The 27,765-nt window shown below is 45.3% G+C and overlaps 1 protein-coding gene across 1 annotated transcript in view; it reads left to right on the top strand.

The window, feature by feature from the left end:
• The window catches only part of EZR (ezrin), a 125,786-nt gene that overhangs the window by 80,575 nt on the left and 17,446 nt on the right, over positions 1 to 27,765 (top strand). Inside the window, exons 5-9 of the mRNA XM_073575688.1 lie at positions 8,911 to 9,185; positions 9,609 to 9,692; positions 20,164 to 20,310; positions 23,693 to 23,789; positions 24,115 to 24,278. Coding sequence (XP_073431789.1) covers positions 8,911 to 9,185; positions 9,609 to 9,692; positions 20,164 to 20,310; positions 23,693 to 23,789; positions 24,115 to 24,278 — 767 coding nt within the window. The remainder of the gene's footprint in view (positions 1 to 8,910; positions 9,186 to 9,608; positions 9,693 to 20,163; positions 20,311 to 23,692; positions 23,790 to 24,114; positions 24,279 to 27,765) is intronic.

Genomic DNA, 27,765 nt, shown 5'->3' on the forward strand with positions numbered 1-27,765 from the left:
GTGAGCACCTTGAACCCCCAAGTGCTTCACAGAAGTTTATAACGCAGAGCCGTGAAAATAAAAAATAATTTTTTTCCCTCAAAAAAAATGATTTTTAGCCCGCAATTTTTTTTTTCACAAGGGTAACAGGATAAATTGGACCCCAAAAGTTGTTGTCCAGTTTGTCCTGAGTACGCTGATACCCCATATGTGTGGGGGAACCATTGTTTGGGCACATGTCAGGGCTCGGAATGGAAGTAGTGACGTTTTGAAATGCAGACTTTGATGGAATAGTCTGCAGTCGTCATTACGTTTGCAGAGCCCCTGATGTGCTGAAACAGTGGAAACCCCCCACAAGTGACCCCATTTTGGAAACTAGACCTTCCAAGGAACTTATGTAGATGTATGGTGAGCACTTTCAACCCCCAAGTGCTTCTCAGAAGTTTATAATGCAGAGACATGAAAATGAAAAAAACATTTTTTTTCCACAAAGTGATCAAAATGAAATAATGGAATCTGCAGCCGGCAGATTCGGGCGGGGGCACTGCGCATGCGCCCGCCATTTTCTAAGATGGCGGCGCCCATGAACTGGACCCGCCGGACACCGGGAGCGACGGGGGGACTTGGAAGGTGCCGGGGGCGGTGAGAGTGGGTGAGGGGGGATCGGAAGCTGGTGGGGAGCGGAGGGAATGGGAGGGGGGGCAGATGATGACAGCGGCGGCAGATCGCCGCTGTCATTCAGTGGCAGGGGGGGGCGATCGCCGGTGGGGGGGTCAAATCGGTGTCTCCAGCCATGTCTGATGCTACTGCAGCATCGGCCATGGCTGGATTGTAATATTTCATCAATTTTCATTGATGAAATATTACTATCGCTCTGATTGGCTGTTTCACTTTTAACAGCCAATCAGAGCGATCGTAGCCACGTGGGGGCGAAGCCACGCCCCCTGTGGTGAATTACAAAGCCCCCTGTATCTGCGGGTCAGGTGACCTTTCATTGACCCCGGTCACCCGACCCGCAGGGGGGCTTTGAATTCATGACACAGGGTATGCGTCATAGGTCGGATTGGCACCGACTTTCATGACGCATACGCTGTGTCACAGGTCGGGAAGGGGTTAAGCTAATGAATGAGAGTAATGATGGTGACCAGCAGCTAGAAGAACATTCTGGGTCCACAGACACAGAAATGTTTGAAATAGAGGAACACAGTATTGTAACTGAGGAGCAAACTGAAGTTGCTTCAGATGAACAGCAACATGATAGTTTAGATGATCTTGTTGAAACTGTGTCAATATGTTCTTTCATTCATCACATGCGCTGTGTTGTGCATACGCTACAGCTGGCTATAAGAGACAGTCTGCAAGAAGGACATGCTGCTGCACTGATTGGCAAGGTGAGGAAATTGTCTACTGTTGCCAGAACCCCTAAAGTTGACTCAATTTTGAAGAGACGTGCTGGAAAAGGGGCAATTATTGATCAAGCCACACGATGGGGCAGTACTTACTTAATGATTCAGCGCTTGGTTGAACTGAAAACCTTTCTTGTAGACATGGCTAACCCTCAACTGACGCTAAATGAAAGTCAGTGGAATCAGGTGACTGGGCTGGAAAAATTGCTAGAGCACCCATTTACAGTGACTAAAAAATTACAAGCAGAGGACTTAACTCCAGGTATTTTCTTAAAGGAGTGGAAGAACCTGATGTTTCGCCTGTCCCAAAGAGGAGGGTTAATTGCAAGTGGCATTGCTACATCAATGAAACGGAGAGAGGAGCTACTATTACAAAATAACATTCTTTTGGCAGCTGTTTATGTAGACCCAATGCATCGGATTCTTCTAGATGATCAACAGCTAAGTAAAGGAAAAGAAGCTCTGTTTGAAATAGCAGTAAGGATGAAAGGGTTGCAGAACAGTCAGGAGGAACAAGAAGAATTTGGTCGTCCTGCCACATCTTCACCCTCATCATCAACTGATGAAGAATTTAATTTCGAAAAATATTTGGATCACAAGGACCGTGCAAAGCACGGACGAAGAAGAAGAGAAGAAGAAGTCATCCCCATAGAAGAAGAGTCATCCCCATCAAGGAACACAGCCAGTACATTTCAGCAGAATTTTTCATGTGCACTAAAAGAAATTGAGAAATTTGACCGTTCATCAAAAATAACAGTGCAACAAGCGATTCCTCTGTTTCCTGACATTGTCAGAGATGTTGCCCGAGTGGTTACTGCTTTGCCACCAACACAAGTTAGTGTAGAGAGGTTGTTCTCTGCTCTCAAAATAATTAGATCAGATTTGAGGGCATCCATGAAGGAGGATCTGACAGAGGCAATACTTTTTCTGAGGACAAATTTATAGATTTCTTCTTATTAACTGCATAAAAGTGTTTATTGCATATTTACTTACAGTTTAGAAAAGTTTATAAAAGTTATTTGCTATATTCTAATTGTATTCTAATAAATGTAGTTTTTGCTCTAAGTGGTCTGATTACTTATTTGATGGTGAGAAACTGAATAAGCACGATGTTAATATTTTACAACAGTAAATTTGTTGTTATGAATTAGCCATTTATGAAGGAGTCGGAGCCGGAGTCGGAGTCATAGCCTGATAAAATCCAGGAGTCGGAGTCGCAACTGTGGCTTACCGACTCCACAGCCCTGGTTCTGCGCACATACACTGCCATTACCCTTGGCAGCACATAATTTGTTTAGACAGGATGATACGCTGCCGAGAAAAATTTTTTTAAACTAAGCTTACAATCATTTCACTCAACAAACAAGCGTTTTGCTCATTCTTCGGTGATTGCCTATATACACTGGCTAATTATCGGAAATCAAGCATTCATAGGAGCTCTCTCTCACAATAGTTTGCCAATGTAAGGCTGTGTGCAGACGCTGCAGAATCAGCTTTGGATTCATCCGCGCGGATTTTGCAAAAACCGCAGATAAAACTGCAGGTCAAAAGACCTGCAGTTTAGCCTGCAGTTTTGCCCTGCGGTTTCACCATCTCCACAATGGTGGAGATAGGAAACCGCTGCGGATTCATTGACATTGACAAGAAGTGACATGTCAATTCTTTCTGCGGTTTCAAAACCGCAGCTAAACCGCGCTGAAAAATCCGCACCGTCTACACAGCGGTTTTTGTTTCCCATTCAATTGAATGGTACTGTACACCGCAGCTAAAACTGCTGCGGGTACGCAGTGGCCAAAACCGCTGCGGAACCGCAGCGGAATCCGCAGCGTGTGCACATACCCTAAATGCCTCCTGGGGTTACAAGGGCATGTTGACATGCCCGATTTTTGGGGGCTAACCAAATGTATACCTTAAAAATGAGACATATCTGGTTTGATCCCCTATTCAAATGAATGGGTCCATCAAAAAAAAAAAAACGAATAGCAACTGAATTCTATCAGATTCAATCTGATCATTTTTTCCCCATGTAATGACTAGGAGAAGCTTAGATTTTTTATTTTATTCTTCTTTTGTACACAAGAATAATGGATGCTACAGTGGTGGTAAAAAAATGGTGAAAATCGGATCCAGTACCCTGACTGAAGACAATCTGCTTTTTTTCCAACGCAAAAAAAAAAATATCTGAATGAGGCTTAATTTAGCATAAGCGATAAGTAAAGTTGAACAAAATGGTTTGCAAACTCGTTTGTAGTCTATGATCACTGGAGCAAAACTCTGCAAACCTCCTACTTACCTGTGACATTCCTGGCATCACTTCTGATTAGTAGGACACAAAGTAGTGACATTGTAGTGGCCTATTAATCAGACGTGCTGGAGATGGTGCAGATAGTAGTAGGTTCACAGTGCTCTGGTCCAGCAGAAACGGAAAGGCGGTGTGGCTGCTGGGCCAGGGTCCTGCAAATATTTCTAAGAATAGAAATTATACGGCACAGGCATCCTTATCTACTGGGGCAGATTGGGAATGTTCAAAGAGACTGTTTTATTTAATATTTATATAATACAGGGAGATTACACTGATCAGCCATAAAATTAAAACCAATGACCAGTAACATGAATAACAATTATTATCTTACTAGATGGTGGCTCGATTCTAACGCATCGGGTATTCTAGAATATATATGCAGTTTATTTTTGAAGATTTAATAATAATGCACCCTCCAATAATAATGCACCCTCCAATCCTGATATGTATGGTTCTCTCACCCCCAATCCTGATGTGTATGGTTCTCTCACCCCCAATCCTGATATGCATGCTACCCCTCAACCCCCTATCCTGGTATGCATGGTCCCCTGACCCCCCAATCCTGGAATGCATGGTCCTCTTACCCTCCAATCCTGGTATGCATGATCCTCTCACCTCTCTTTCCTGGTATGCATGGTCTTCTTACTCCCCTTTTGGGGTATGCATGGTCTCCTCACCCCCCTTTCTTGGTATGCATGGTCCTTTCACACCCCAATCCTGGTATGTATGCTCACCATCACCCCCCTTTCCTGGTATGTCTAGTCCCCTCACCCCCCAATCCTGGTATGCATGGTATCCTCACGCCCCTTTCCTGGTATGCATGGTCCCCTCACCCCCCTTTCCTGATATGCATGGTCCCCTCACCCCCCAATCCTGGTATGCATGGTCCTCTTACCCCCCTTTTGGAGTATGCATGGTCCCCTCACCCCCCAGTCCTGGTATGCATGGTCCCATCACCCCCAATCCTGATAATCATGGTATCCTCACCCCCCTTTCCTGGTATGCATGGTCCCCTCACCCCCCTTTTTTGGTATGCATGGTCCCCTCACCCCCCTTTCGTGGTATGCATGGTCCCCTCACCCCCCTATCCTGGTATGCATGGTCCCTTCACCCCCCCCTTTCTTCGTATGCATGGTCCCCTCACCCCCCAATCCTGGTATGCATGGTCCCCTCAACCCCCTATCCTGGTATGCATGGTCCTCTCACCCCCCAATCCTGGTATGCATGGTCCTCTCACCCCTCTTTCCTGGTATGCATGGTCCTCTTACCCCCCTTTCGGGGTATGCATGGTCCCCTCATCCCCCTTTCTTGGTATGCATGGTCCTCTCACACCCCAATCCTGGTATGTATGCTCACCGTCACCCCCCTTTCCTGGTATGTATGGTCCCCTCACCCCCCAATCCTGGTATGCATGGTATCCTCACCCCCCTTTCCTGGTATGCATGGTCCCCTCACTCCCCAATCCTGGTATGCATGGTCCCCTCACCCCCCAATCCTGGTATGCATGGTCCTCTTACCCCCTTTTGGGGTATGCATGGTCCTCTCACCCCCCAATCCTGGTATGCATGGTCCCCTCACCCCCAATCCTGATATACATGGTCTCCTCATCCCCCTTTCCTGGTATGCATGGTCCCCTCACCCCCCTTTTTTGGTATGCTTGGTCCGCTCACCGCCCTTTCGTGGTATGCATGGTCCCCTCACCCCCCTTTCTTGGTATGCATGGTCCCCTCACCCCCCAATCCTGGTATGCATGGTCCCCTCAACCCCCTATCCTGGTATGCATGGTCCCCTCACCCCCGTTTCCGTGTAGCCGCGACCGATCAGCAACGCGGCCCTGTAGCCGCGACCAATCACTGCTGCGGCCCTGTACAAAAATAATATTAAAAAATAAAAAAAGTTATTCTCACCTTCCGACGGGCCTCCTGTCTTCTTTCCACGCACCCGGCCTCGTGTTCCCAATAATGCTTTGCAGCTAGACCGCTGATGACTTCGGTCTTCTTTCTCGCTCTCGCGAGAGTGACGTCATCAGCAGTCTAAGCCAGAAAGCATTACTGGGAACGCGAGGCTGGGCATGTGGAAAGAAGACAGGAGGCCGTCGGAAGGTGAGAATAACTTTTTTTTATTTTCATTCACTTTTTTACAGATTAAGGCCTGCGCCTGCCGCTGATTGGTCGCGGCACAGCTGCGCCTGTCGCTGATTGGTTGCGGCCTGGCGGGGGCCTGGCGGCCGCGACCAATCAGCGGCCCGCGATTTCGGTTACAGACAGACACGATAAGGCGTTTATATATATATAGATTGTAATGGCACCTCTCATAGGGTGGGGTTTATTTCCTAGAGTTGGAAGTAAGAAAAATGGGAATGCATAAGTATCTGATGTACTTCGAGAAGCCAAATTGTGATGTCTAGGTGACTGAATCAGGGCATCTCTAAAATATGCTTCCTTGTGGGATGTTCCTGGTGTGCCGTGGTTATTTCTCACCAAGAGTCCAATTATAGACAGTCAGAAAGCTGGCAACATGGAGAAAGCTCATTTCTGTTTATTAGGAGAGGATAGTTTAGTTTGGAGAATCAGGTCCCCCACAGAAGAGCCGCTGCATCACAAGTTTCTGAAACCGTTTATTCTTGATGTGACAGGGAGATGTCGGAGTGTCCATGTTGACCCCTGTTCACTGCCAAAAGCACCTACTGTGGACATGTGAGCATCAGAACTGGGTGATGCAGGAGTGAAGAAACGTGGCCTGATCTGACTAATCATAATTTCTCCACATCATTGGGATGGATATGTATATGTGGCTTACCCCGGGTAGTGGTGGCACCAGGATTCATTTTGGGAAGAACCCAAGATTGTGGAGGCATTGTGATGGACGGAACAATGTTCTGTTGGAAAGCTTTGGGTATTCATGTGAAGATTGGCAGATAGGGCAATTCCTCTCTAAATATTGTTACAGGCCAAGTACTTCACTTTATGACTACTTTATTCCCTAAGATCAGTGGCATTTTTCAGCAGGATTTATCGATGTCACTCTGCCAACATTGTTCAGGAATGGTTTGAGGAACTTGTCACAGAGATCAAAGTGTTCACTTGGCCCCACTTTGCAACTTAGGAGACTAAAAGGATCTGTTACTAGTGGATTCCAAACCTTGGTAGGTTATTTTGGTGGAGCATGAAGGACCTAGAGAATACTAAACATGTGTTTTTTTATATAACCCTTGGTGTACCTTGGTCTACAACTATCAGGACTAGCAGTTCAGCTGCCGACTTGCTGGTTTATGCTGTAAAACCAGGTACAGTGACATCACACACCGCACCTTTGAATATACTATAAATCACACCTTCCAAGAATAGTTGTGACTAGAACAAACAGTTGAGTCATTGCCGCAGCATTACAGCTGATGGTACAACAACGTAATGACCAACTTCCCAACCACTAGGCTACATGGTCACATACATAGCATATTGCTTTGTAAAGCCTACAATGCTAATGTAGATCTGAAAAGCAAGAAAAGTTGTATTTGCAGTTGTTGCATGTATAGCAAAACACAAAAAAGAAAGCGGTGGCCGTATAAAGCAGGTCGTGCACACCGAAGAATTAATATGGTTTATTAGGCAAATCAGTAGAAATAATCCATGTGGAAAAAGTCTATCAACCCCTTCCCACCGCAGCCAATTTTAATTTTTATGTTTTCGTTTTTTCCTCCCCTTTCTTCCAAAAGTCATAACTTTTATTCCTCGATCCTCATATCCCCATAGCTGTATGAGGGCTTGCTTTTTGCGGGACGACTTGTATTTTTGATTGACACCATCCATTTTACTAGATATTCCAGATGTGGTGAAATTGTGAAGAAAAACACAATTCTGATGTTTGTTTTTTAATTTTGTTATTCTGGTGTACATTGTGTGGTAAAAATGACCTGGCATCATGATTTTCCTCGTCTACTTAATTATGGCGATACTCAATTTGCCCAGCTTTTTTTATTATTTTAGTGGTGAAAAAAATTGGAAATTCATAAAAGTATTTTTTTTGTATCACCATGATGTTTTATTTATACAATTTTGGGATATATATCATATTTTCATCCTTTATTTCATTTTTGTAGCATTTCTTGTATAAAAAAACAACACAATTTTAATGTTTTGAATTTTTTTCTGTTCACGGTGTTTACCTGTTAGATTAATTCAATTTATATTTTGATAGATCGGACTTTTATGGATGCTGGGATAACAAATATGTGTATTATTATTATTAATACTTTTAGTTTTCATTCAAAATGTTATGGAATTTTTTTACTTTTTACAGTATTTGTTAGTACCGTCGGGGAACTTGAACCTGCAATCGTGTGATCACCTATACTATATATACAGCAATGCACAACCGAACCCTGTGGTGGCAGACAAAAGAGTCTTCATCAGACCCCCAGCTGCCTTAGCAGCCCATTGGTGCCCTGCAATCGCTTTGTGGCAGGACGATATGTGCGTTGTACCTCCATGCTGGAGCACTGTAATTGTTTCTTGTTGCAGATTGACAGCGGCATTTAACCAGTTAACAGCTCCACCCTTGGCAATTAGAGGCAGATCCTGGCTGTGTGTCACAGTCATTTTCTGCCAGGTATATGTAGACTCCGATTCTGAGCTTGCTACATATACCACTTCCAACTTTCACAGCACATGTACGCGGAAATTGGGAATGGGATAAAACCAATTAAAAAGTGCATAACAGAACAAAGCTAAATACAAAAACTACCAAAAACATAAGTGTTTAAGATGGCAAACCTGCTACTAGTCACTGTGTATAGTGCCAAGAGCAAACAGTGTTTTTCCAATGTAGTTGTATGGTAATACCATTGCTACTGTTGTGCTGCAGGCTTTACATTTCTGTTCTGAGTGATGTATTACTTCCTCTGAGGTTGTAATAAGGGCTCATTCAAACGTCCAATTTTCACGTGCAAGTGCTATCTATGTTCATGCACACCACTCGTGCATTGAGTAAGCTATGGGGCCATTCAAATGTCCGATTTTTTTCTTTATATCTGAGACATGTCCAATTTTGATTCGAGGGTCGGATCAAATGAAGTGTGAATGTCAGAAAGGAGAAGGTGGAGATTTTTTATAATCTGTCCGATTTTCTCGTACCTGAAAAAAATCGTACATCTGAATGAGCCCTAATAGGGGAATATATGATGTAGGTTTATGGTATTGATTATGACCACTTACTATTGGGCAGGTATCTGCACAAGAAGTGAGAAAAGAGAACCCTCTTCAGTTCAAGTTCCGTGCCAAGTTTTTCCCTGAGGATGTGTCCGAGGAGCTAATTCAGGACATCACTCAGAAACTATTTTTCCTGCAAGTCAAAGAAGGTATCCTGAGTGACGAAGTGTACTGCCCTCCTGAGACGGCTGTCCTCCTCGGTTCTTATGCCGTACAAGCCAAGTTTGGAGACTACAGTCGGGATACACACAAGTCTGGATACCTGAGCTCAGAACGTCTTCTGCCACAAAGGTGAGCTCTTCTTACATTTCACCATCAGAGGCATATGGCAAAGAAATAATAATCTGTAATAAGTCAACTGATTTTTCAATGAGGAGTTGTCGTTAATTTGTTTGAATCGTATTAGTAGCACTAAATTCTGCGTGTTATGACCCTCATATAATCTCAGCTATTATTCAATAACCATAGAGTTGCATTATCTGCATCCTTGTAAAATATCCTAGCTTCAAACATTGCTATAAGGGCAGAAATCACAATAAAAATAGGATGGGTTTATCAAGCTTAAATTTTGCATGTACTGAACATTTCTTGACAGTTTTGCATTCAAAAGATTTTTATTTATTTATTCATCCTGGTGTCCGCTTTATAAATGTCCATGAATTTACCATGTATTAATGAGTGACAGTCTAAATTTTGTCCATTTCCCGTTTCTAGAGTGCTGGATCAACACAAGCTTTCCCGAGATCAGTGGGAGGAGAGGATTGAGGTTTGGCACTCAGAACATCGTGGCATGCTCAAGTAAGTTTTCTGCAGTCGGTATGGCCTGCTTCTTTACAGAATGCATCCCTTATTATACATGGCAATCCATTGTCATATGGAGAGTACTCAGGCTGCAGCGCCATATTGGGGGCAGTATACAGAGAAATAGAAATATGTTCAGGTTAAACTGACCTTATTTTAGCTTGGGATCTATAACTTGGGAGATCAGGAAGCTTTAGCAATGTTTTTACTTCGTATTTCCCATACTCTCCTGCTTCAATTTGAATCAACATTCAGTGCCATTAAAAATTTACTTGGGGGAGCAATGTATTAGCATGCATGTTCAGCTGTACAAAAGAAATTGTTAGGGATCTTTATTGATCCTGATAATCAAGGGAACACAGATTTGCTTTGCTAAGTTTTTCCCTGCCCAGTGGCAATTCAACGACTGAACGGGGCTATATTGCAGTTCCCAAATTTCAAAAAACTGACCGTCACTTCCAAGCATAAACAGTGTGAACAGGTGCTTAACCTAGAGTCACCAACTCATATAGATTCAAACAATGTACAATGCACAATGAGTGGCTGAGTGAAGGAATGGTGAAAGGGGTGGGGCACTATAACAGTGATGGTGAACCTTTTAGAGACTGAGTGCCCAAACTGCAACCCAAAACCTACTTATTGCAAAGTGTCAATACGGCAATTTAACTTGAATACTGAGGTTTTAGTTCAGAAAAACAACTCGTAAAGAGAAGAGGCAGGGGCAACAGAGAGCAGGCAGGCGTATCAGAGAACAGGCGGGGCAAAAAAGAGCAGACAGAGGTAAGAAAGAGCAGGCAGGGATATTAGAAAAAGTAGGGGCAAGAAAGAGCAGGCAAGGATATCAGAAAAGCCAGGGGCAAAAGAGAGCAGGCAGGGACCACAGAGAGCATGTAGGGATATCAGAAAAGGTAGGAGAAGGAGACAACAGACAGGGGCAAGAAAGGTCAGGCGGGGATATCAGAAAAGGTAGGGGCAAGAGAGAGAAGGCAAGGATATCAGAAAAGGTAGGTGCAGGAGATAGCAGGCATGAGCAAGAAAGACAATTCAATTCAAAGAAAGCCCAGATGAACGGCACCAAGGCTCTAATCCACCAGCAACAAGTCGAGGATCAATCACAGGCACACAGTGTGTAAAACACTGCTGGGAATAACGGTGCTCAGCATCAGAAGAAACATGCTAAATTTGTTAAAGAAGGAAAAAGATGCAGTACTCACCCAGATTTGCAGTGCAGTGTTTCTTTATTCAACCATTAAAGGTCACACAATAAAGGATGGGCAGATAACATGAGGCATGCGGGGAAAAAGACGGACAACAGCCGTTTCACGTACACAGACGCTTCAACAGGTCCAGGTGTCAATGAGCATGAAAGAGCAGACAGGGGCAAGAGAGCAGGCAGCAACAAGAAAGAGCAGTCAGGGACAACAGAGAGCAGGCAGGGATATCAGACCAGGTAGGGGCAACAAAGTGTAGTCAAATACAGGAGCAGGGGTGCCAGACTGCAGATTTAAATAAGCAGTAAAGTGGAGGCAGCATCCTATCGGCATAGGAGAGACAGTGGTAAATTTCAGGATTAGGAAAGAGCAGAGATAGCAGGAGGAAATACATAGCAGAAATCGAGACGAGCAGAGGGGTAAAAGGCAGAACCCAGTGTCAGGCAGGGGATGTATCTACCTGGCACCTGCTGTTCTTCTTGGCCTAGGTGGGTGCCCCATCCTCCTCGTAGGTCCCGTTCCTTGGTCCGCAGCGCACCTCAGAGTGCCTGGCCGCCTGCCCCACAGTCTGCTCCTCCGCATGTGTGAAGCTGGTGCGGGCTCTGGCTGTGGCTACTGCTTTGTGTGCAGGCTCGGTGTGGCCTGGCGGGGTACCGGGTAAATGCCTGGTGGGCCCCGAGGGTCGCGGGGGCCCTTTAAAATTGCTGCCTCTTTAATGATGATGGCCCTTTAAGAGCTTCAGCATCACGCCGCGCACGTGCAAAAACCTTAGCGCGCGGCGCAGTCGGGCAGCGACCCCCTGGCTGGCTCCGGCCGCCGGCGGCTCCTGGCTGTGATGACTCATCCGCTCACCAGCGCCGCTGCGTGACCTTCAGTTGCCTGCCCTTGATGGGTGGTGACAACCACCCCTCGCGACTGAGTTCCCGTTCTGTAGCTGGCTGCTGCTGCCTGGCTAATAGCAGCGCCAGCACACAGACAAGAGGAGGAGGCCGCCGCGCTCTGCAGTGCACTGTGCTCACCCTGCTGCTCCCGCTCCCTCTGCGCCTCAGTGTGTGTGTAAACACTGCCCTCCGGGTCCGGTGAGTAGTAGAGGCCTGATTATACCCCTGGGCCCTGTATAAGGATCTAGTGATGCAGTGTAGACTGTTATCAGCATTGCTGAGCCTGTTTCTTCAGATTGTCAGCTCTTGTGATCAGGCCCCGGCTCTGCGCTCCAGTCTCTCCTGTACAGTGAGGCCTCATTATACCCCTGGGCCCTGTATAAGGATCTAGTGACGCAGTGTAGACTGTTATCAGCATTGCCATTTCCTCAGATTGTCAGCTCTTGTGATCAGGCCCCGGCTCCTCTCTCCGGTCTCTCCTGTACAGTGAGGCCTCATTATACCCCTGTATAAGGATCTAGTGACGCAGTAGAGACTGTTATTCAGCATTGCTCCTTCCTCAGATTGTCAGCTCTTGTGATCAGGCCCCGGCTCCTCGCTCCGGTCACTCCTGTACATTGAGGCCTTATTACACCCCTGGGCCCTGTATAAGGATCTAGTGACGCAGTGTAGACTGTTATCAGCATTGCCGTTTCCTCAGATTGTCAGCTCTTGTGATCAGGCTCCTCGCTCCGGTCTCTCCTGTACAGTGAGGCCTCATTATACCCCTGTATAAGGATCTAGTGATGCAGTGTAGACTGTTATTCAGCATTGCTGTTTCCTCAGATTGTCAGCTCTTGTGATCAGGCCCCTGCTCCTCGCTCCGGTCTCTCCTGTACAGTGAGGCCTCATTATACCCCTGTATAAGGATCTAGTGACGCAGTGTAGACTGTTATTCAGCATTGTATTTCCTCAGATTGTCAGCCCTTGTGATCAGGCCCCGACTCCTCGCTACGGTCTCTCCTGTACAGTGAGGCCTCATTATACACCGGTAAAAGGATCTAGTGACGCAGTGTAGACTGTTATTCAGCATTGCTGTTTCCTCAGATTGTCAGCTCTTGTGATCAGGCCCCTGCTCCTCGCTCCGGTCGCTCCTGTACAGTGCGGCCTCATTATACCCCTGGGCCCTGTATAAGGATCTAGTGACGCAGTGTAGACTGTTATCAGCATTGCCGTTTCCTCAGATTGTCAGCTCTTGTGATCAGGCCCCTGCTCCTCGCTCCGGTCTCTCCTGTACATTGCGGCCTCATTATACCCCTGGGCCCTGTATAAGGATCTAGTGTCGCAGTGTAGACTGTTATCAGCATTGCCGTTTCCTAAGATTGTCAGCTCTTGTGATCAGGCCCCGGCTCCTTGCTCCGGTCTCTCCTGTACAGTGAGGCCTCATTATACACCTGTATAAGGATCTAGTGACGCAGTGTAGACTGTTATTCAGCATTGCTGTTTCCTCAGATTGTCAGCTCTTGTGATCAGGCCCCTGCTCCTCACTCCGGTCTCTCCTGTACAGTGAGGCCTCATTATACCCCTGTATAAGGATCTAGTTACTCAGTGTATACTATGTGGGGCTGTGCTGTATACCATGGTGCTGTGCTGTATACCATGTGAGGCTGTGCTGTATTCCATGTGGTGCTGTGCTATATACCGTGTGGTGCTGCTGTGTTATATACCGTGTGGTGCTGTGTTATATACTATGTGGCCTGTGGTATATACTATGTGGCTGTGTTATATGCCATGGGGGGGTACATTATACATTATATTCTATGGGGGAGGCTGTGTTATATAATATGGGGGGGCTACGTTATATTCTATGGGGAGGTGGGCTGTATTATATTCTATTCGTGGTTACATTATATTCTATGGGGGGCTGTATTATCTTTATTATATTCTATGGGGGGTGATCGCATCATACTCTATGAAGGGGCTACATTGTACTATATGAGGAGGCTACATTGTATTCTATGGGGGGCTGCTTTATATTGTATGGGGACTTTATTATACTTTTTGAGGGGGCTACATTATATTCTATTTGGGCTGCATTATACTATGAGGAGGGCTACATTGTATTCTATTGAGGGGCTACATTATACTATATAAAGGGCTCCCATATATTCTATGGAGGGGCTGCATTATACTATATGAGGGGGGCTGCATTATATTCTATGGGGGGTTACATTATATTCTGTGGGGTGGCTACATTATGCTCTAAGGGGTGGCTGCATTATACTATAAGAGGGGGGCTGCACTATATTCTATGGGGGTTACATTATATTGTATGGCGGGGCTGCATTATACTCTGTGGAGTGGCTGCATTATGCTCTATGAGGTGGCTGCATTATACTGTATCGAGGACTATGGGGAATACATTATACTATATGAAGAAATATGGGGTGCATTATACTATGGGAAGTGAATTGTACTGCATGGATGACTGGCGGTGTATTATACTATATGGAGCACTATGAGGAGTGTATTTTAATATATGGAGGAGTGTATTATATTCTATGGAGGACTGAGTGTATTTTAATATATGGAGGGCTATGAGGAGTGTATTATACTATATGGAGGACTATGGGGAGGGTATTACACTCCCCATAGTCCTCCATATAGTATAATACACTCCTCAGTCCTCCATATAGTATAATACACTCCCCATAGTCCTCCATATAGTATATTATACTATATGGAGGACTGAGTGAGTGTATTATACTATATGGAGGACTATGGGGCACATTATATTATATTGAGGACTATGGGGTGTAAACTGTATATGTGCTGCTGATAACATGATACTGTATGGGGACAGATTGATCCATTAGTGATTGTTCTGTCTCCATCATTCTTTCTCAGACGGTGGAAAGAGGCCGGGAAACAAGTGCTGAACGACTTCAATATTGTCGATCACACTCATTCAGCGCATGTGAATACAATCGAAATGCTTCTGTGTGATGTGCACTATGTTAGCATTTGGGGCCCCATTTTAAACTTGGCCTAGGGCCCCACTTTGCCTAAAACCGGCCCTGCTCATACACATGACATGCAGCATCACAGATCACAATCTCTGCCAGTGCCTCCTATATAAGATACACACACACCACACTCTTATATGGCCTAATATGTCATATGAGGCCTGTATACCGACTGTACAGACCGCACTATCATCCTCCTGTATGCCGTACCTAGGCAGAGAGAGCGGTCTGTACAGTATCTAAGAGGCCATTACTCTGTATGTCTTATAGGGGGCCTAATAGGAGACCGACACTTAGTATGTCCTATAGGAGGCCGACAGTCTGTATGCCTTATAGGGGGCCTAATAGTAGGCCGACAGTCTGTATGTCTTATGGGAGGCCTAATGGGAGGCCGAGTCTGTATGTCTCATAGAAAGCCTAATAGAAGGCCGACAGCCTGTATGTCATATACGAGGCCAGTATGCCTTATATACCACAATATCGGCATCCTATATACTGTACATACCACATTCTCAGCCTCTTATAGAAAGTATCTGTTATAGGAGACCAAGAGTGCGGTCTGTATGTGATATAGGAAGCCAAGAGTGCAGTCTGTACGATATATAGGAGGCTGAGAGTGCGGTCTGTACGATATATAGGAGGCTGAGAGTGCGGTCTGTACGATATATAGGAGGCTGAGAGTGCGGTCTGTACGATATATAGGAGGCTGAGAGTGCGGTCTGTACGATATATAGGAGGCTGAAAGTGCGGTCTGTGCGATATATAGGAGGCTGAGAGCGCGGTCTGTACGATATATAGGAGGCTGAGAGCGCGGTCTGTACGATATATAGGAGGCTGAGAGCGCGATCTGTACGATATATAGGAGGCTGAGAGTGCGGTCTGTACGATATATAGGAGGCTGAGAGTGCGGTCTGTGCGGTATATAGGAGGCTGAGAGTGCGGTCTGTACGGTATATAGGAGGCTGAGAGTGCGGTCTGTATGATATATAGGAGGCTGAGAGTGCGGTCTGTATGATATATAGGAGGCTGAGAGCGCGGTCTGTACGATATATAGGAGGCTGAGAGTGCGGTCTGTACGATATATAGGAGGCTGAGAATGTGGTCTGTATGATATATAGGAGGCTGAGAATGTGGTCTGTATGATATATAGGAGGCTGAGAGTGCGGTCTGTACAATATATAGGAGGCTGAGAGTGCGGTCTGTACGATATATAGGAGGCTGAGAGTGCGGTCTGTATGATATATAGGAGGCTGAGAGTGCGGTCTGTACGATATATAGGAGGCTGAGAGTGCGGTCTGTACGATATATAGGAGGCTGAGAGTGCGGTCTGTACGATATATAGGAGGCTGAGAGTGTGGTCTGTATGATATATAGGAGGCTGAGAGTGCGGTCTGTACGATATATAGGAGGCTGAGAGCGCGGTTTGTATGATATATAGGATGCTGAGAGTGCGGTCTGTACGATATATAGGAGGCTGAGAGTGGAGGCTGAGAGTGCGGTCTGTACGATATATAGGAGGCTGAGAGTGTGGTCTGTATGATATATAGGAGGCTGAGAATGTGGTCTGTACGATATATAGGAGGCTGAGAGTGCGGTCTGTACGATATATAGGAGGCTGAGAGTGCGGTCTGTATGATATATAGGATGCTGAGAGTGCGGTCTGTACGATATAGGAGGCTGAGAGTGCGGTCTGTATGATATATAGGAGGCTGAAAGTGCGGTCTGTACGATATATAGGAGGCTGAGAGTGCGGTCTGTACGATATATAGGAGGCTGAGAGTGCGGTCTGTACGATATATAGGAGGCTAAGAGTGCGGTCTGTACGATATATAGGAGGCTGAGAGTGCGGTCTGTACGATATATAGGAGGCTGAGAGTGCGGTCTGTACGATATATAGGAGGCTGAGAATGAGGTCTGTACGATATATAGGAGGCTGAGAGTGCGGTCTGTACGATATATAGGAGGCTGAGAGTGCGGTCTGTACGATATATAGGATGCTGAGAGTGCGGTCTCTACGATATATAGGAGGCTGAGAGTGCGGTCTGTACGATATATAGGAGGCTGAGAGTGCGGTCTGTACGATATATAGGAGGCTGAGAGTGCGGTCTGTACGATATATAGGAGGCTGAGAGTGCGGTCTGTACGATATATAGGAGGCTCAGAGTGCGGTCTGTACGATATATAGGAGGCTGAGAGTGCGGTCTGTACGATATATAGGAGGCTGAGAGTGCGGTCTGTACGATATATAGGAGGCTGAGAGTGCGGTCTGTACGATATATAGGAGGCTGAGAGTGCGGTCTGTATGATATATAGGAGGCTGAGAGTGCGGTCTGTATGATATATAGGAGGCTGAGAGTGCGGTCTGTATGATATATAGGAGGCTGAGAGAGTGCGGTCTGTACGATATATAGGAGGCTGAGAGTGCGGTCTGTACGATATATAGGAGGCTGAGAGTGCGGTCTGTACGATATATAGGAGGCTGAGAGTGCGGTCTGTACGATATATAGGAGGCTGAGAGTGCGGTCTGTACGATATATAGGAGGCTGAGAGTGCGGTCTGTACGATATATAGGAGGCTGAGAGTGCGGTCTGTACGATATATAGGAGGCTGAGAGTGCGGTCTGTACGATATATAGGAGGCTGAGAGTGCGGTCTGTACGATATATAGGAGGCTGAGAGTGCGGTCTGTACGATATATAGGAGGCTGAGAGTGCAGTCTGTACGATATAGGAGGCTGAGAGTGCGGTCTGTACGATATATAGGAGGCTGAGAGTGCGGTCTGTACGATATATAGGAGGCTGAGAGTGCGGTCTGTATGGTATAGAGTGCGGTCTGTACGATATATAGGAGGCTGAGAGTGCGGTCTGTACGATATATAGGAGGCTGAGAGTGCGGTCTGTACGATATATAGGAGGCTGAGAGTGCGGTCTGTACGATATATAGGAGGCTGAGAGTGCGGTCTGTACGATATAGGAGGCTGAGAGTGCGGTCTGTACGATATATAGGAGGCTGAGAGTGCGGTCTGTACGATATATAGGAGGCTGAGAGTGCGGTCTGTATGATATATAGGAGGCTGAGAGTGCGGTCTGTACGATATATAGGAGGCTGAGAGTGCGGTCTGTACGATATATAGGAGGCTGAGAGTGCGGTCTGTACGATATATAGGAGGCTGAGAGTGCGGTCTGTACGATATATAGGAGGCTCAGAGTGCGGTCTGTACGATATATAGGAGGCTGAGAGTGCGGTCTGTACGATATATAGGAGGCTGAGAGTGCGGTCTGTACGATATATAGGAGGCTGAGAGTGCGGTCTGTACGATATATAGGAGGCTGAGAGTGCGGTCTGTATGATATATAGGAGGCTGAGAGTGCGGTCTGTATGATATATAGGAGGCTGAGAGTGCGGTCTGTATGATATATAGGAGGCTGAGAGAGTGCGGTCTGTACGATATATAGGAGGCTGAGAGTGCGGTCTGTACGATATATAGGAGGCTGAGAGTGCGGTCTGTACGATATATAGGAGGCTGAGAGTGCGGTCTGTACGATATATAGGAGGCTGAGAGTGCGGTCTGTACGATATATAGGAGGCTGAGAGTGCGGTCTGTACGATATATAGGAGGCTGAGAGTGCGGTCTGTACGATATATAGGAGGCTGAGAGTGCGGTCTGTACGATATATAGGAGGCTGAGAGTGCGGTCTGTACGATATATAGGAGGCTGAGAGTGCGGTCTGTACGATATATAGGAGGCTGAGAGTGCAGTCTGTACGATATAGGAGGCTGAGAGTGCGGTCTGTACGATATATAGGAGGCTGAGAGTGCGGTCTGTACGATATATAGGAGGCTGAGAGTGCGGTCTGTACGATATATAGGAGGCTGAGAGTGCGGTCTGTACGATATATAGGAGGCTGAGAGTGCGGTCTGTATGGTATAGAGTGCGGTCTGTACGATATATAGGAGGCTGAGAGTGCGGTCTGTACGATATATAGGAGGCTGAGAGTGCGGTCTGTACGATATATAGGAGGCTGAGAGTGCGGTCTGTACGATATATAGGAGGCTGAGAGTGCGGTCTGTACGATATAGGAGGCTGAGAGTGCGGTCTGTACGATATATAGGAGGCTGAGAGTGCGGTCTGTACGATATATAGGAGGCTGAGAGTGCGGTCTGTATGATATATAGGAGGCTGAGAGTGCGGTCTGTACGATATATAGGAGGCTGAGAGTGCGGTCTGTACGATATATAGGAGGCTGAGAGTGCGGTCTGTACGATATATAGGAGGCTGAGAGTGCGGTCTGTACGATATATAGGAGGCTGAGAGCACGTTTTAGTGGGAGAGGCCAAAAAATGAACATGTAATAAAACCGTTTATGGTAGCCATAGGGTGGACCTCTAGAGTCAATTCCCCTGGTAGGCCCTAGGCACCCCAGTCCGACCCTGTTTGTGTGTGCCCGGCTAGAGAGGGAATCATGCGGGGTGTACACTTTGCGTTGAACTGCGCTGCTACCCCAACTCCTGCGCAGTGATCCATTTGCTTAGACTGGAAATAGGCATGTTAGTCTGGAAGAAGCCTCAGGCTGTTTAATGTTCTTTCTTAGTCTCCAGTGCTTTTCATGCCAAGACTAGCAAAGTCTGTAAAACTCATCAGGGAGCCTAGACTATAGTAGATAGAAAAATTTACCTGTGATCTCCTGGTTGCTACTAATATTAGATGTTAGGTGCTGAGTTTGTGGGTTTAATGCCAATATAGATGCTTCCATCTTTTAATTTTTACTTGGCTCAACATAAGCTACCATGACTAGTACAAAATGATGAACTTTGTAAATAAAAAAAAAAGAATTCTGTGGAACATTGTGAGAAACATAAAAGTTTTTTTCATAAATCAGGGCTATCTGGTGAAAATAAATGATCACTTATCCACAGAATAGGATGATACCTCGTAGATCAATGGGTGGTCAACCACTGAGAAATCCACCAATCTGCAGAATGGGGCACTTTTAGCTGCCTTAGAATGATGTGGCAGTGTGCATGCTCAACTTCGGCATTGTTAATTTTCTATGAGATCACTAAGACCTGCACTCGACTTTTTCTAGCAGTCAGCATAGAGGATGAATGGAGCAGTGGGTGACATTCACACTGCTACTCCACTCCAAGTGGGATAAAAGTGCTTCATGCTGAGGACCTTTGGGGGTCCCATATACTGTAAATGTTTGCCCCTATCCTGAAGACAGGTGATAACTTCCTTTTATCAGACAACCCCTTTAAAGCTGGTCACCTAATGTCACTCACATTGGGATATGTGGATCCAAGAGGAAAGATAAGGAGGAACATGTCTGTACTACTATATACTGATGCACACAAATATTCTTGATTTGCAGAGAGGATGCAATGCTGGAATATCTGAAGATTGCTCAAGACTTGGAGATGTATGGTATTAACTACTTTGAAATTAAGAATAAAAAGGGCACTGACCTTTGGCTTGGTGTTGACTCTTTGGGCTTAAATATTTATGAGCACGATGACAAGTGAGTAATTCATTGGAAATATTGTTTTCAAAATAATATTTTTAACTCTTGCACATCTATTATTTAAAGGGCCTCCCTCATAAAGATATTTTCCACCTTTCCCCAGTATAAGAGATAAATAGCTGACATCACATGTTCCACTTAAACTCCTCAGGACATGCAGTGAGGAGAACTGAATGGTTAGCGTCCCAGTTATTGAGGACCCAGTGATTCACAGCCTGTGGGTGGATGATATAGATACATTTAACTTGATCACCTATCCACCTATATATACAGTATATATCAGTGAGTAATTCTTGTGCTATGCTCACCATACAATAGCGGCCAAGCAGCTGAGCTTGACAGCAGATTGGATTCATATAGCTGTGCCTTGTGACGTAGAGCGGTAATTATCATGCCAGGAGCAAGGATTCCAGGGGTGCACGGTGCCTGGATGTCTGCACCACTTGGTGAATACTGTTGTCAGATTACAGAGACCTGGTGCCAGACTGTTTTATGTAATGAGATGTTCAGGGTAATGATTAAGAATATTGTCCTTCTGTGCTGTGGCAGTGTACGTCTTACTATCGGACTAGGTAATTACATATATACAAGCTAGGGGAGAGATTTGATATTATGCTGTATACTCCAGTGCAATACTGCATGTAAAGATAGGGGTCTGTATGCGTCTCCATCCAGTGGCTCAGTGCAAGGTGTGGTCAGCCCCCTGCCCTGTCTGAAGAAATAGAAAGGAGTACATGAAGTCATTCTTTCACAAGCTGCCAGCATTACAGATTCCACCCTGTGGAGAAACAAGGAGTGCCTGTCTGGGTTACGTAATAGAAACTGCCAGGACTTTTTTTTTTCATTATTTGAAATACGGGATACCTACAGAGTCACTATGGAGACACAAACAGGTTCTACGAGCTGCGGGGAGCTGCAAAGTACAAGACAGAGCAGAAAAACATACCTTAGATCACATCAGAAACTCCAAATATGTGGCCAAAGCATTTGTTCTTGCCTTTGACTCAGTTCTTAATTGACTCATTTTAAACCTGATTTCCCAGAGCTTGTGGCTAGCAGAGCCTTATAAATCCAAATATGTTGGTCCAGTTTTTAGATTTGACTGCCTAATTAGATTTGTCTTATCTATCTATCTATCTATCTATCTATCTCATATCTATCTACCTATCTATCTATCTATCTCATATCTATCTATCTATCTCATATCTATCTATCTACCTACCTACCATATGGTTTATATTCCTTTCAGGAGCAAGTCGGTAGCAGATTGTCTAATAACTTGGCAGTGTGCTTTCAGGAGAGTTTTATATCCTTTGTTTTATTCATTGTGTACGTTGCCAAGTACTTTTGTGGCTATGTGCCAGGTTTCACCTGTAAAGTACTCGTGATAAGTTTTATATCAAGATGTCTGTGACTGCATATTTAGCACATCATGTACTTTGTATGTTAGGTATTCCCTGAAGTTTTGTCTCACCTGACAAAAAATTCTTTAACTTTGCCATACACAAGAACTTATTAGAAAACGGGTTTGCTTTCTTCCAGAAATATTTCCACTTCTGTCCATGGTTTGCGAATAACTCCATTTTCAGACCATGGACAAGAATGGCATTAGTTCTAGAAAAAAGAAGCAAACATGTTTTCTTAAAGGGGCCTGTGTGACTGCAGACTTGTGAATTCTCCCAGGGCATACAATGTGCGCTGCAATCATTCATCATTGTCTGTCCCAGGAATGGCAGTCAATGCATGCTCCTGGGCAGAACTTGTCTAGTAGGCGCAGCCTCGCTCAATACAAGTGTGCTGAGCGAGTCTGTGCCCATTAGATGGGTTCTGCTCAGGAGAATGCACATCGCATACTTGACTGCCATTCCTGGGACAGACAACGCGAATGCTCGCAAAGCATAGTGTATGTGCTGAGAGGATTCACAAGTCAGCAGTCATTCAGAGTAACTACAGACTTTTCATTTTTGACTAGACCACCGCTTTAATTCTAGCCAACCATAATAAGATTACATTTATGTAATACATGCAGAGCCTAGAGCTGAATTCAACATTTTTTTATGCATTGAATCTACTCAGCACATAACACCATGTGTGAATATGGCCTTTAAGTGGCTCTCCATCACTTACTTTTTTTGGCTATATTGTACAACATAGTCCAATATTAAATAATAACGTGCAGACTCTTTTTTTTTTTTCTTTTCTACTATACAGGTCTTTTTTATGCCTTCATAATGCACAGACTTTTATTTATGATTCTATAATGGCCATGCTCTTTTTCTATGCATTTATAAAGTACAAACCCTTTTTTATGTCTTCATAAAGTATAAGCATTTTTTATGCCTTTATAATGTATGGGCTCTTTTTCTATGCCTTTATAATGTACATGATTTTTTCTATGCTTTTATTATGACTGTTTTAGTTGATGTGCCATATCTGGGTTTTCTACCATGTAGATTCTTCCTTTCCCGCCTCCTGCTTGTGATAGGCGGAAGATGCATCTCATGTTATAGACTGCACATTTTTCAATGATACTACTTAAGTGACATATAATGTAACAAGGAGGCTCAAGCTGTATAAAAAAGAGGAGCTATCAGAGAACCACCAGAAGGGATGTGATATGTGATGATCATAGAACGTTAACAGGAAGTCAGACTGGCCTCCTGTCTACATAGGAGACAACATACTTTACTGGCGGTTTGCCTGCAGATCACATGACACTAAGATTCTATGAAGTTTTCCAGCAATTATTGTATTACTGATTAGGCTCTCAGAGGTTAAAACTAACAAAAAGTGGTTTACTCACCCACCCAGCGCTAGTTCTTCACATCTGGCACTGGTCTTTGTTGACAGGATCCAGAAATGACGTCCTATGTGCCTGTTGCAGCCAATAAGTGGGCTCACGTGTGATGGATGCCAAAGTGGTCATCACATGACACCACTGGGTTACTAGTTTACTAGAGTGGTCATGTGTGTTGCAGTTGTGACGTCACTGCTGTAGTCTGTCAAAGACGATGGGTGTGGACAGCTGCGAAGAGTTGGTGCTTGGGCAGTGGTGGGTGATTAAAACTATGTTTTTTTAAAGCCTCTGAAATCTTATCGCTATAGAAAAAAAAAATATTGATGGACCCTGTTAAGTAGACAATTGCACATGCCACTGTATATTATGATACTTATAATAAATTGTATGTGCTAGAGATCATACAGGTAAGTATTCCACATGAAAGCATGCACCTAAACTCCAGTGCTGTCCTCTCTGCACCATCTTCTTCTACCTTGTATCATGTACTATTCCTAATTGCCATCTGTTTTATGCTCTAGTACCGTGCACAAGTACTGTAATCAATATATTTCTAACTTTATCGCCTTTACATTCTTATAGATTGACCCCAAAGATTGGTTTCCCATGGAGTGAAATCAGGAATATCTCCTTCAATGACAAGAAGTTCATCATTAAACCAATTGACAAAAAGGCACCTGTAAGTGTGATCTTCATAAAAAGTTAACATAAAATATGGATTTTTCTCCCCAAATTGATCTAGATGTATGGAAAACAATTGCTAGTTCATAATTGGTTCACTTTTCACAAGTTATAGTTGGGCATAAATACAACTAGATTCCAGGTGTACAAATTCCATTGTTTTTTTGCCAATAAGATTAGCAAGCATTTGTCATTCTGATATTGTAATTTAGACCACATCCAGTACTTTAAGCAACCTACAACCTCAAAAATGGTAACCTCAGTTATCAGTGCATTTAACTATGTATTGTCTGGGTATAATCCATTTTCTTTTGTAATGACAGGACTTTGTCTTTTATGCTCCACGCCTGAGAATTAACAAGAGAATCTTGCAGCTTTGCATGGGTAATCATGAACTGTATATGCGCCGCAGGAAGCCAGACACTATTGAAGTACAGCAGATGAAAGCTCAGGCCAAGGAGGAGAAGACTCAAAAGCAACTGGAGCGGTGAGTAGACCAGTACATGACTTTTATTTGTGTAGCAAACACAGTCACAGCTATTGTGTCCGATGTAGCTGGTACTGTATGGAGCTATAATACTCTGTTACTTGGAAAAAATATTGGTTATGATTAGAGATTAGAGTTGAGCGAAACGGGTCGAAAAAATTCAAAAGTCGCCGACTTTTGGCAAAGTCGGGTTTCATGAAACGAAACCCGACCCTAGGATGAGGTCGGCCACGAGGTCGGCGACTTACGCGCCAAAGTCGCGTTTCAAAAGTTTGTTTTGCGCTCTTTTTCAGCCAATCAGGATCCACGGACACTGTGGGCAACGTGATGACATAGGCACGGGTCACCACCATCTTTCAGAAGGGCATGCAAGTGATTGGCTTGCTTTGGTGGGCGTCACAGGGGGTATAAAAGGGCGTGCACGCCGACCGCCATCTTACTTCTGCCGATCTTAGTATAGGGAGAGGTTGCTGCTGATTCTGTAGGGAGAGCGTTAGGCAGGGAAGAAGACAAAAGAACTGCTTCTGCTGCTAGCGATTTGGCCTGCACAACACACAAGTCACTGTGTGTGCAGTGCAAGGGGAGGCTATATTGTGGTGTATCAGTGGTGTTGGTTGTTGGGCTGCCTTCTAAGGCTTCCTGACACGCTGGCATTGCTGTTTACCCACTGCTCCGCAAACTGCTTTTTTAAAAGCAATCCAATCTCCCTTATCCTCTAGTCACTTTTGTCACAGCTGTGCCATCGAGCGTGTCACATAGCGCTCAGATACCAGTGGGCCTCACACAATCTACAAGTGTCCAGTGTCCAAAAGTGTACGCAGAGATTCAAAATCTCCATTATCCTCTCGTCACTTTGGTCACAGGCAGCTGTGCCATCGAGCGTGTCACATAGCGCTCAGATATCAGTGGGCCTCACACAATCTACAAGTGTCCAGTGTCCAAAAGTGTACGCAGAGATTCAAAATCTCCATTATCCTCTCGTCACTTTGATCACAGGCAGCTGTGCCATCGAGCGTGTCACATAGCGCTCAGATATCAGTGGGCCTCACACAATCTACAAGTGTCCAGTGTCCAAAAGTGTACGCAGAGATTCAAAATCTCCATTATCCTCTCGTCACTTTGGTCACAGGCAGCTGTGCCATCGAGCGTGTCACATAGCGCTCAGATATCAGTAGGCCTCACACAATCTACAAGTGTCCAGTGTCCAAAAGTGTACGCAGAGATTCAAAATCTCCATTATCCTCTCGTCACTTTGGTCACAGGCAGCTGTGCCATCGAGCGTGTCACATAGCGCTCAGATATCAGTAGGCCTCACACAATCTACAAGTGTCCAGTGTCCAAAAGTGTACGCAGAGATTCAAAATCTCCATTATCCTCTCGTCACTTTGGTCACAGGCAGCTGTGCCATCGAGCATGTCACATAGCGCTCAGATATCAGTAGGCCTCACACAATCTACAAGTGTCCAGTGTCCAAAAGTTTTCGCAGAGATTCAAAATCTCCATTATCCTCTCGTCACTTTGGTCACAGGCAGCTGTGCCATCGAGCGTGTCACATAGCGCTCAGATATCAGTAGGCCTCACACAATCTACAAGTGTCCAGTGTCCAAAAGTGTACGCAGAGATTCAAAATCTCCATTATCCTCTCGTCACTTTGGTCACAGGCAGCTGTGCCATCGAGCGTGTCACATAGCGCTCAGATATCAGTAGGCCTCACACAATCTACAAGTGTCCAGTGTCCAAAAGTGTACGCAGAGATTCAAAATCTCCATTATCCTCTCGTCACTTTGGTCACAGGCAGCTGTGCCATCGAGCGTGTCACATAGCGCTCAGATATCAGTAGGCCTCACACAATCTACAAGTGTCCAGTGTCCAAAAGTGTACGCAGAGATTCAAAATCTCCATTATCCTCTCGTCACTTTGGTCACAGGCAGCTGTGCCATCGAGCGTGTCACATAGCGCTCAGATATCAGTAGGCCTCACACAATCTACAAGTGTCCAGTGTCCAAAAGTGTACGCAGAGATTCAAAATCTCCATTATCCTCTCGTCACTTTGGTCACAGGCAGCTGTGCCATCGAGCGTGTCACATAGCGCTCAGATATCAGTAGGCCTCACACAATCTACAAGTGTCCAGTGTCCAAAAGTGTACGCAGAGAATCAAAATCTCCATTATCCTCTCGTCACTTTGGTCACAGGCAGCTGTGCCATCGAGCGTGTCACATAGCGCTCAGATATCAGTGGGCCTCACACAATCCACAAGTGTCCAGTGTCCAAAAGTGTACGCAGAGATTCAAAATCTCCATTATCCTCTCGTCACTTTGGTCACAGGCAGCTGTGCCATCGAGCGTGTCACATAGCGCTCAGATATCAGTGGGCCTCACACAATCTACAAGTGTCCAGTGTCCAAAAGTGTACGCAGAGATTCAAAATCTCCATTATCCTCTCGTCACTTTGGTCACAGGCAGCTGTGCCATCGAGCGTGTCACATAGCGCTCAGATATCAGTGGGCCTCACACAATCTACAAGTGTCCAGTGTCCAAAAGTGTACGCAGAGATTCAAAATCTCCATTATCCTCTCGTCACTTTGGTCACAGGCAGCTGTGCCATCGAGCGTGTCACATAGCGCTCAGATATCAGTGGGCCTCACACAATCTACAAGTGTCCAGTGTCCAAAAGTGTACGCAGAGATTCAAAATCTCCATTATCCTCTCGTCACTTTGGTCACAGGCAGCTGTGCCATCGAGCGTGTCACATAGCGCTCAGATATCAGTGGGCTTCACACAATCTACAAGTGTCCAGTGTCCAAAAGTGTACGCAGAGAATCAAAATCTCCATTATCCTCTCGTCACTTTGGTCACAGGCAGCTGTGCCATCGAGCGTGTCACATAGCGCTCAGATATCAGTGGGCCTCACACAATCCACAAGTGTCCAGTGTCCAAAAGTGTACGCAGAGATTCAAAATCTCCATTATCCTCTCGTCACTTTGGTCACAGGCAGCTGTGCCATCGAGCGTGTCACATAGCGCTCAGATATCAGTAGGCCTCACACAATCTACAAGTGTCCAGTGTCCAAAAGTGTACGCAGAGATTCAAAATCTCCATTATCCTCTCGTCACTTTGGTCACAGGCAGCTGTGCCATCGAGCGTGTCACATAGCGCTCAGGTATCAGTGGGCCTCACACAATCCAAAAGTGTCCACTGTCCACAAGTGTGTGCAGAAATTCTAAATCTCCCCTGTCCTATAGACACCTTTTACCTTGTTTTACATTACTATATAGTTTGTTGGATTTTGTCTACATTTCTACCAAAAATGAGGAAGGCTGGTGGAAGAGGCCGTGGAATTGGGCGGGGGTTGGCAGCTGGTAATGATGGTGTTGGTGGTGGATCTGATGGTAGTGGCAAGAGCAAAATAGGACCGAATGCAGGAGGTGCTGACCTTGCGTCATCGTCTGGCTACATAAGGCCTCGAACGCTTAGTTTTCTAGGAGTT

This window comes from Dendrobates tinctorius, unplaced genomic scaffold (genome assembly GCF_039654945.1).
Source record: "Dendrobates tinctorius isolate UK_male_01 unplaced genomic scaffold, ASM3965494v1 ptg000046l, whole genome shotgun sequence".
NCBI lineage: Eukaryota > Metazoa > Chordata > Amphibia > Anura > Dendrobatidae > Dendrobates > Dendrobates tinctorius.